Source organism: Brachycentrus maculatus, unplaced genomic scaffold (genome assembly GCF_059751285.1).
Source record: "Brachycentrus maculatus isolate JH-2025_06_01 unplaced genomic scaffold, ASM5975128v1 h1tg000044l, whole genome shotgun sequence".
Taxonomy (NCBI): Eukaryota; Metazoa; Arthropoda; class Insecta; order Trichoptera; family Brachycentridae; genus Brachycentrus; species Brachycentrus maculatus.
This window is the reverse complement of record NW_028280798.1, coordinates 348,458-359,549: the sequence shown is the minus strand read 5'-3', so window position 1 is coordinate 359,549 and position 11,092 is coordinate 348,458. Positions and strand designations below refer to the sequence as shown.

Below are 11,092 nucleotides of genomic sequence, written 5' to 3'. Positions count from 1 at the left end.
CATCTATGTTCATTGTAACAACTAACAGTCATTTTCAAAATGTTTTCGCCTATCCTAAAATGATGACAATTTCCATATACTATCCTCCCTATAGCTGAGATAAACATTATCGATAAAATTAAGAAAGGTGTGTTGAGATGGTTTGGACATGTGGAACGAATGAGTGAGGAATGAACGGTAAAACAAATTTATGAGGCGAATGTTAGTGGGAAAAGAAGCAGAGGAAGACCGAGAAAAACATGGCACGATCAGGTATGCTAAATACTTGAAAGTGGTCAGGTTAGGAGTCGTTACAATCGGCGGGTATGTATGAGGAGATACATGAACGTGGAAGAGGCGAAGAATGTTTGCAAGGACAGAGTGGTGTGGCGCTCTATTCTCTCTGCCTACCCCTGCGGGGAAGCGGCGTGATGGTTAGTTAGTTCTATCCTCCCTATAAAAAGATGCTTTGTCTCTCGCTACACGGATGACATAAATAAAAATATATCGATTTTGATATTTGTACGCTTCAAGCGTACGCTTAGTATCGGTGACTTATCATTAAAAACAAACGTACATTAATTTGACTTTGCCGATTGCCACGTGCGGCGCCGTCACGGCATCCTCCTCACTTCAAACTCTTTCATTCTCAACAACTGTTAATTTTTATTGCAACAACAGATATCGCTCACTCCTTTCAAGAACGTCATAAATCAAAAAACTTGATTTTTCACGAGATCGTTTTTAAAGTTTAAAAATATTATACAATGTATTAAAAATAAATATCAAGCCACTTACTGAACTTTTTACTGTGCAACAGATCTTTTTAGGTTAAACCTGAAGGTTTTTTCTCCATTTGAAATATATTTAGTATATTTAAAAAGATAATTAAACAATACCTTTTCTTCAAAATGCAAAAAACAAAACTTTCTGTCCTGTAGCGGGTAAATATTAATGTAGCCGACGTAGAATAGGATAGTGTTAAAAATATATTTAATTAGCTTAGGGACTTCGGTATGTGTTGTACGCAATGAACTGCCCCCTCAATAAAGACTGTAATGTGTCGCTTTCGGGGGTGGTCTTTGCCCATACCGAGGAGAAAATAGCTCTAGGCTAGGGTAAGTTATTTTAAGAGGTATTGTAGTGTAAGCGACGTCATCGCATACCCCGTGCGGCGGCCCAGAAAAGGAACTCTGGGCGCTCGGCGGGCGAGACGGCTGCCCGCCACACTGCGGCCCGAAGAAGGGATTTCATGCACACTTTTATGGCTTCGGCACAATAATGAATCTATACTGTGTTATGTAAATAAGTCTGTATTAGCGTAGAGTTGGAATTAAGGAATATGTAGGAATTAACCGGATCCACGCGGCTCGCATAACCGTATGTGTTTTCATAAAACATGCCCCATACGCGGCTGACATAACCGTATGTGTTGCATTGCTCCAAGTTTCGAACCTCAGTTCAACTTGGAGGGATTTTTTCATGGTGTGGAACTTTGGATAAAATAATACATCAATCCTTGGCCTCATGACATCTGTTGAAATATCTGACAAATAATTTGTAACATCACAAGGATAAATAAACGAACAGATCCCTGATTTTTCTTGCGGTCGGTAATTAGTCCGCGCCATAATCATGCCTTATATCTGTCTCACTCTCGACGCTACGCATCGCCAGTGGGTAAGAGTGACACACGATGCGTGCTTTGATTTATTTATGTTACGATTTTATTTGTTTATATTACGATATATTTCAAGAATAATGTGACACGAGTGTATTATAGAGTACCAAAAAGGCACAATGAATCCCATTGAACGTTTTTGCTTAGGAAAATAAATCGTTTCTTAACTAAAAGTAATCATTTAAAAAACGGCGAAATACCGCCGCGTACGGGCGTCTCTCAGGAACAAAGTTGACGCGGTTAAAAGGTTAAGGAATATGTAGAAATGTAATCCATTGTTGTAAAAGCACCGGTACGGTATGGAAATAGAGCCCGTCCGGTGCCCCTTAGAGGGAGACAGCAATATGGCTCCATGTCTCTTTCCTCCGGCCGCTGATTGGCCGTGCATTCCCACTGTCGGGCGGCACGCGATCACGGCCGGGTATATAGAGGGACCTTTTGTTAATAAACCAGTTCAGTTCAACCACCGAAACTTGTTTTCATTTCTCCGCTCCCGATCTTCGAGACCTCGCCGCGCCGCCAGCCTGAATCGCTTCGCCTCTTTGCACCGATTCACGGACCTGTTTCGGAAAGCCCTTTTCAGGGCTATTGAGGTTGACTTGTCGGTGCAGCGCTTGTATCCAGCTTACAACTGGGTACAGTGGCTAGGACTCGTCGCATCGATCGGAAAGTGACGCGTCATCAAGCGGTGTTTACGCCACCGCCAAACCGCCGGGACTTGCCCCTTCTTGCGCCGCAGAGGAGACCACATAATACAGTCTTGTGCGGACGGAAGACGTCTCGTACAATTAAGTTAAAACTATGCCGTTTTTGCTGGGATATAGTACATTTTCTGGGCATTCCAAAAACATGCACGACTGAAAATTGACGATTTTTGATATTTGACATTGTTGAAAGGAGTGAGCGATGTCAAAACATACAATTCACGCATGTTTGTGCGTATATATAGTGCATAGTGCATAGGGATATGCATTCCAGCTCCGTCTGTTTTTGCCATCAGGAATTGACTACATTTTATGCCGAAAATCAAGTCAAATGATGAGAGAAGAAGTTGGAATAGTGGGTGCTGTGTGCTATTTGTGTCGGCACGCACCGTGTGCCGTAAGAGTAGTGGGTGGTATACAAGGTGGCGCAGACTGCATGCCCGAGACTCGTCCCTTTGGGTAAACTATCGCCCGATACAGTGGTGTGTAATTGTTCTCTTACAAACTAAGTATGATATAGCTGTCGTTCAGTGATAAGGCTAGATTTATATTACTTAAATCTGTACATGGCAGAATAAATAACGATAACGTACGTCGGGGCGGGAATTCACTCAATCCGGCCGGCGGATTCCCTTCCCGCATTCACTCACGCACTAACCGTCGATTAAGTATGTACAATATGGCGGCGCCGTCCGTTTCTCAGTCCGCCACGCAGTCGGAGTCTATAAACTCCAGGCTGTTGGGAGGGAAAACGCTACGTTTCAAGGTCGGCGCCGCGGCGCTGGAGGGATTGGCGTTTTCGTCCGCGGCGTCTGCATTATTGTTGGAGACGTCCTGTTCCTCTATGGTTTTGAAGCTGGAAGAGGTGGTGTTGTTTGGTGAGGTACTTGCGGTCCCCGCGTCAGCCTCTGATGTGTCTGTGTTGCCGTTAAGGTCGCGAGTCGCGTCCTCGAAGCCCGGTGGCGACTCGGGAGTTTGGGGCGAGGATGGCGTCGCGATGTGTGTCTGCAGGAGCGCCAGGTGCTCGCTGCTGGCGTACGGCGGCGGCGGCCCGAGCGCGGTCTCCGAGTACGGCGGAGGCAAGATCGGTCGCCCGACGAAGCGGTTGAAGTTCTCCACGATACCGTCTACTATGTACAGCCCGTGCAGGCCGAGGTCGCACAGCTCCGGATGCTCCTCGAAACTCGCGCCCAGCAGGCGGATAGTGCGCCCGTTGAGCGTGTACGTGTCGTCTACCTCGTCGGGACTCAGCTCCGGCGCATCCGGGGTGTCGGGGAGGCGGGGCTCAGACCCTCGATGCAGTCCGTCGCGCAGGCGTCCCAAAATAGAAGACACAAAGCGCCGCCTACCGCCTTCGCTAGCGGGCGAACCCACGCTGTCGCGATCCACGGCGTACGGCGCGTTGAGCCCGAAGCGGTCCAGGATCCTGTCCAGCGCGTTGGCGCGCCGCAAGCGCCGGCGGTAGGAGTCGCCGTGCACGCCCAGGTCGGCGGGGCGGCGCGGCGGGTGCTCCGAGTAGCGCGGCGGCGCGCGGCCCGCGTCGGCGCCGGGCAGCAGCGTGTAGGCCCACTCCTCGGGCGCGCGCAGGGCCGGCTGCGCGGGCGGCGCGCCCGGGGGACCGGCCGGGGGGCGCGCGGCCCGCTTGAGGCGCGCGCGGCACACGGCCGCTATGAGCAGCGTCACGGTGAGCAGGAAGATCAGCAAGCAGGCTGCAAGTGCGGGCAGATTGTTGGGTCATATATCCAAAATTAAACACAGTTGTTGAATTGAATTCTACTTTTATTTACATATATATATGATAATATGTGACGCATTTCCTCTTATTAACATTATCAAACACTCGTTAACTCTTACCACTCTGTAGGCCAGACATTCTAGTCCGTATGATTCTAGTAGGCAGCTCCGTGGGCCACAATGTCTGCCCCGGCGCAGGTATAACTTTAATCACTGATTTCTCTATCACCCAAGTATATTCTACCAAAAAATATTTCAGATAAATACAGTTGATCTTAATTAACATGGTCGTACGAATTGCCAGACAGGGTGTCCCAAAATTAGGGAACCAAAATATTTATTTTAATGGTAGAAAACCGTCGCATTTTTTTGATCAGAGTAGCTAATCAGTTATGAGAAAAAATGGTCAGAGGTGGAAAGGGTTAAAGTATAATTTATATTTGAAGCACTAACTTATCAGTCTTGATAAAGAAGCGGTTAGCTCGGAAGCTGGTGGACATTATCATTAAGTTATAATAAAATATTCATAGTGATTTTAAAACAAAGTTTAATTTTTATTACTTATTAGTGTTTGATAATGTCGTAATAAGAGGAAAAGCGTCACATATTATCATATATATATGTAAATAAAAGTAGAATTCAATTCAATAACCTTGTTTAATTTTGGATATATTAGCCAACAATTTAAAATGGAATTCTACCAACCGTCTGCAGTTACGATAACTAAGTGTGGGCAGACATTTGAGTAACATTACAGTCCCTACTACTCCTCCCAGTATTGCGCTTTTTCACTATACTCCTGTATCCCCGGGACATGGCATGCATTTGCAACAGTGCCCTATGCCCCCGCTTCTATTCCACCCGGATGGAATAGAAGCGACAAGACATACACGTATGGTAAAGTAACCATGAAATCGCACTAATAATAATAATAATAAAATAATAATAAAACCCTTATCCGCACCCCAATGGTGCATAGGGCACTGCGTCATATAAACGCAGTGTTATCTTGATCGTTTACGCATGAAGGAAAGGTGATCAGCCCTCCGCTTCAGATACCAGTCCATGGTAATATCGAATAAATATAACAGTGAAAAAATCACTTATATTTATTTTACCCCCCTTGGGAATCCAACCCGGGACCTACAGAACGGTAGCAGAGCGTGCTGACCATTACACTACGGAGGCGGACAATAATAATAAGTTTGGAAAATATCTCTTATGCTCCACCTAAAGTGAGCAAATAGAACGCTTATAAGCGTCTCCCACTTTCTACCAAAAGATGCTTTTGAGCAAGTGTTTGATAATGTCCTAAGAAGAGGAAACGTGTCACGTATTAACATATACATAAATAAATGTAGAATTCAATCCAACAAACCTTGTTTAATTTTGGATATATTACCCAACAGTTCAATATGGAATTCTACCAACTGTCTGCAGTTACAATAAATATATTAGTTTGTAGTGGTCAGCAAGTTTGGCTCCTAGGCTGGAAGTCCTGGGTCGATTACCAGTGAGATTGAAATAAATATAAGGGTTCGTTCACGTTGATAAGAGTTCAATATAACCTGAAGCGCAGGACTGATCACCCGGCTTGTGCGGCGCAGTGCCCTGCGGGTGCAGTTAGGGGACAGAAGAAGAAGACTAGGATGAGATAGTTACCGGAGATGGTGTAGATGGTCGTCTGGAGCAGCGGCGCTCCGGGCCGACGGCTCCTCAGCCCACCTCCGGTACGTTCTGGAAACGCAACAACGATTAGTGCAACGATATCCATCAAGGTCCCAGGGACGATATGGGTATCTATAAAGGTCGATAAGGCATAAATTTCCTTGCGCAAAGTTGAGACTCACCTACTATGGCCGACTGGGGGCAGCACGAGTGCGGCGTGCAAAGGTGACCCTTGTGGTTGTCGCAGCACAGGTCCTTAGAAATGCAACGCCCGTCATCGCACATGAGCTTATCTGAAATGTAATCCACACATCTTTTATAATGCGTCAAAATTGTGATACTCCCTCTCAACAGCAACCGACTGAGAATGTTTGTAACCGAGCGAGAACATTAAGCATAAAATAAGGTAAAATATGATTTTAGCATGATTTATTTACAGGACACTGATGATACCGTAGAACGGCTACTTGAACTTTGATGTGTTACTTGAGCCCAGTACATAAAAAAATTTAAATCTGTATTTGGTGTACAATAATGAACGTATTGTGACAATAAGTGTCACCTGTCAGGGAAACCTGTCACTTGTCATTATTGTAGACCAAATACAGATTTAAATCTCTTTTTGTACTGGCCTCAAGTAACACATCAGAAGAGACGGGTACGTCTCCAAACCGGTAAACATAAAAATCTCAGTGAGCGGTCAATATTAGTATTGTTAGCGACGTCATTGTACATTATATAGGTATAAATTAATGTTGCCCTGAAAAGGACCTTTGAATAATAATTTAAATTCATCAAGGTAGTGCTGCCCCTCCAATGAGGAAATGTTTCGCTTTCGGGGGTGGCCGCCTTAATGTAATATTGTATGTAAAGTAAATGATGTATATAACGTAATAATATGTGTGAGAATGTCAAGGGGAAATTGGCCGTGCGCATTGAGAACCTCTCGCCACGGGCATAGAATGCTGACTGAGTCAGGCGCGCGCGCGCGGCGTCTTATACGTAGTGCGCATGACCTTATTTACGTCGCGGCCGGCTGGTCTGGCGCATGTTAGGGTGGGGGGAAAAAGGTCTCTTGCGCTCGGTCAAAATAGAAGGATGTACATTTATGAATAAAATTAGTTCTCTTCGATTACTGAAACCTGCGTTTCATTTCTTCGCTCCCGCTCCTTGAAGACCTAGCCGCACCGCCAGCCTGGACAGCTTCGCCTCTCTGCACCGATTCACGGACCTGTTTCGGAAAGCCCTTTTCAGGGCTATTGAGGTTGACTTGTCGGTTCAGTGCTTTGTATCCAGCTTACAACTGGGTACAGCGGTGACGTCTAGGAACCTCATCGATCTCGACCGACGCGTCATCAAGCGGTCCTTTCACCACCGCAAAACCGTCGGGACTTGCCCCTTCTTGCGCCGCAGAGAAGACCAGAGTTTTACAGTCTTGTACGGATGGAAGACGTCTCGTACAAGTATTATTAACATTTTTGTAAAAAAAAAGAAATAAGTAATTTCTCTTTTATTTAAATGAATAAATGTGTTTGATGACACGCGTTGTGTACCTTTGCAGGGGTCGTCCGTGTGGCAGGTGTTGACGGACTCGTCGCGGCCGTTGGGGCAGTCGGGCCGCCCGTCGCAGAGGAAGCTGTTAGCCACGCACTGCACCTCGCCGCTCCCCGCCACCCCTGCCTCCCCGCCCGGCTCCTGGCACGCGAACGTCTTGCTCGGGCTGCAGAACGAGACCAGGCCTGCGGGCAGACACACACACTAGAGAGATCAGGCCTGCGGGCAGACACACGCCCTAGAGAGATCAGGCCTGCGGGCAGACACACGCCCTAGAGAGATCAGGCCTGCGGGCAGACACACGCACTAGAGAGATCAGGCCTGCGGGCAGACACACGCGCTAGAGCACTGCTCAGCAGCTTGTCAGCTTGTTGCGAGTGCTCCGCCAAATTATAAAAACCAACTTTAAATGTTGGCTTATTTACTGTGCGATTTGAGTCGCAAATGGCTAGATGGCCAATAAACTTTCCACCCGACATTTTGCTTTGCAAATTGACAAGTCCACTGACAAAACGGCAAAGCACATATCGCTCACTCCTTTCAACAACGTTATATATCAAAAAATTTGATTTTTCAGGAGAACATTTTCTTAAGTTTTAAAATATAATACAATGTATTAAAAATAAATATGACGTCACTTATTGAACTTTTTACTGTGCAACAGATCTTTTTAAGTAATAAAACCTGAAGGTTTTTTTTCTACATTTGAAAAATATTTAGTATATTCAAAAAATAATTTAACAATATCTTTTCTTCAAAATGCAAAAACAACACTTACTGCCCTGTAGCGGGTAAATATTAAGTTAAAAATATGCCGCTTTTGCTGGGATATAGTACATTTTCTGGGCATTCTGAAAACATGCACAACTGAAAACTGACTTTTGATATATGACGTTCTTGAAAGGAGTGAGCAATAAACTAGGATTTTTTGAGTTGTATTTTATTGTTTAAAAAAAACAATTTTGTGACAATTGTTTCGGCTAGTTATAGCATGATTCGAGTGTGGTTGTTAATCATGGGTAGAATGGTGAAAGTCACACCAGCCTAAGATAGGTCGTAAGCCCTGTAAATACCTAGACATGCATATTCTTCATCATACAAATTGAGATGTTATAATGTATACATACAAAGAATGTTGAATATGATACGAATATTTTAATAACTGAACGCAACTCACCCTTGACCTTGACGACCACGATGACCTTCATGGGCGTGACGTCATTGCGCGCGTCTGCGCACGTGTACACGCCACCGTCGCTGTACTCGAGGTGGTACAGCGACAGCCACAGCGACTTTAGCCCCGTCCACATGGACATCCGCGATCTGGCGACACAGAGATGATATTACAGTCTAGTTTTTTGCTGACATCTCTTGGTGGAACTGCATCTCATAAAGTAAATCCTAATCGTGTCCACCTTCTCCTCTTCAGGACCTTCAGCATGAGAGGCTGCTGGGTTCTTCTCCTCACATCGTCATTTCTGACCAAGTCATACCACTTTTTACCCAGTATTCGCCTCAGGCACCTATTTTCGAAACTTGCTAGTTTCTTGCTTTGAGTAAATGTAAGAAAATTGGAAATAATGTAAAAAACAGACAAAATGTATCAAATATGCAGCTTAATTCGAATGATAAATGCGGTAAATGGTGATAGAGAAACGATGGATGCGGTTTAGTTAGTATGAAATTAATTCGGGATAGAAGAAATAAACGACACATCCGGGAAAACGATTATTTGAGAAACGATAGATATTAAGTAAGATGTATTAAGTAAGTACTGCTCACCGCAGCTGCTCGGGGGGGGCGGGCGTGTGCCAGGCGAGCAGCGGGAAGGTGAGCACGGAGCGCTGCTCCCCGAAGGGGGCCTGCGGTAGCGCGCACACCAGCGTGAGGTTCTCTCCCGCCCAGCGGAACAGCGTGCCGCCCGACACGTTCTGCCCGATGGCACGGATCTCCAGCGCCGGCGGCGCCCGCCTCTGCGCCACCGCGCCCACGCACGCACCTGCGCAGAGCACCACACATACTCATCAAGATAGAAGCATTAATTCAGCTGATTTAGAATGATTTCATTAATTTATTCGGCAGTCACTTTGTGGTAAAATCTATCCATTTTGAATTTGATTTCACTTATTAAAAAACCACTAATTCTCAAAATCAACTATGACGCAGGTTTTCATGCAATCCGCATAATTTTCAAATACCGTATGAAAACCCGTGTCAGTTTATTTTAGAGCTACTGCCGCTAACCCACTAGCTAGCCAGATAGCATTGAGCTTTGAGCTCCTCACACTTGCCCGATGTACCCGATAAATGCTGATTATTAATATTATTGTTTAAATGAAGGCGTAAATATGTAATGGAGGAATACCTAAAATCTTAGCCTTGTATTTATCATATTTATAGAGTTATTATGGTTATTAGAAGCAATGTGTACAAGGCACACAACACCGGGAAGGGAGGGTTAAAAAAGTTGAATAAATACATTTAAAATTTCACAATACATAATTGTTTCATTTGCTAAAAATACCCTACAGATTGTCTGTACTGTAATCCGAACACTCCACTAGTCCGAACAGAGGGTAAATTTTAGGCATTCGGATAATAGAGGTCCTGCTGTATTTAAAATTAAAAATTGTACATATTTATATGATGAAAAACGAGATTAAAATAAATTTTATTGAGTAAAAAAAAAAACAAATCGTAGTCATACAGGAGAAAGTGACCAAGTGCATTTTGATATCTTACTAGCTTATCGCCCTGAAAAAATCCCAAAGGATTTTAAACTTGTAAGTATAATATATTGACTTGTTAAAAAACACTAACTGCATTGATGTTTATTTTCTTGCCAAGCAAAAGTGACTTAAATGGCCCTCCTGAACATTTTACGTTTTGTTAGTTGGTCACTTTCTCCTGACTACGAGATATTCATCCTTTATTTTTTCGGTATCATTAATTTTTAACACTATGGATTGAGAGCCGGTATGACAGAGTTAAGATCGTTAGTAAACAAAAGTCCAGAAATAATGTTCAAGCTATCTATACTAATCGCTGTTCTGAATTTTAGAAAATTCCTTAAATATTTACACACAGCTGGTGTAAAAAAATCCCTGGAATGGCCTTTAAATAGGATGTTTGATCAATATATCCGTCACTGGAAGAAAATCGGGAAATGGAAGATTGTCTTTATGACTGGCACCATGTTTTGGTGATTACAAAGATTGATATAAACAAAATGACATCGATACAATACACAATCCCGCCGTGTTGATCGATGATACTAACAACGCTTATTTTCAATGGCAAACTGCTATGATGCGACTTAATAATAATAGTAAATAAACGTGCTTACCTGGGTAAACTAAGGAAACCGTAAACAATATATAAATTATATGTAATAGGAGCATTATTGCCTCTCGTTACAACTTCATGTTTCGTTTGACAGCAAAAACTAACTAATTTATATATTTGACAGATAAAACGAAACAATTTGCTACGCCATGTTAGGTGGTGTTGCCAGGCTTGTTTTGTTGCGTATTTTATGGCTTACTAGTGGCTCCATTTATCAGCCAGATAAATTGTTAAGTACTTATCTAGAAAATAAAACAGGTTTATTGATAAAAAAAATAGATCGTGTGTAACAAACATACATATCTCATAAAATTATAACTTTTACTGTTTTACCAAAAAGTATGGTACATATAACAATAATAATTCACGTTTTTTTATGGTGTGTCTAGATCAGAAATGTGATAAATTAACATGAAAACTTGAAAAA

At 43.6% G+C, this 11,092-nt stretch overlaps 1 protein-coding gene across 2 annotated transcripts; it reads right to left on the bottom strand.

Annotated features, from left to right (window-relative positions):
* Positions 1–705: 705 nt before the first annotated feature.
* Positions 706–10,832, bottom strand: LOC148312300 (uncharacterized). Of its 2 annotated transcripts, XR_015839258.1 has the most exons (8): positions 10,667–10,806; positions 9,103–9,319; positions 8,498–8,643; positions 7,320–7,505; positions 5,949–6,059; positions 5,761–5,835; positions 2,096–4,073; positions 706–2,023 (listed from the first exon to the last, which is right to left on the bottom strand). XR_015839258.1 is itself a non-coding variant. In XM_088277515.1 (7 exons), exons 1-7 carry the CDS (start codon positions 10,719–10,721, stop codon positions 3,064–3,066), a joined length of 1,800 nt encoding a protein of 599 aa, XP_088133641.1. In that variant the 5' UTR covers positions 10,722–10,832; the 3' UTR covers positions 706–3,063. The 2 variants fall into 2 exon arrangements, 1 of the variants encoding a protein (XP_088133641.1); XM_088277515.1 differs by having other exon boundaries at positions 706–4,073; positions 10,667–10,832.
* Between the last annotated feature and the right edge of the window lie 260 nt (positions 10,833–11,092).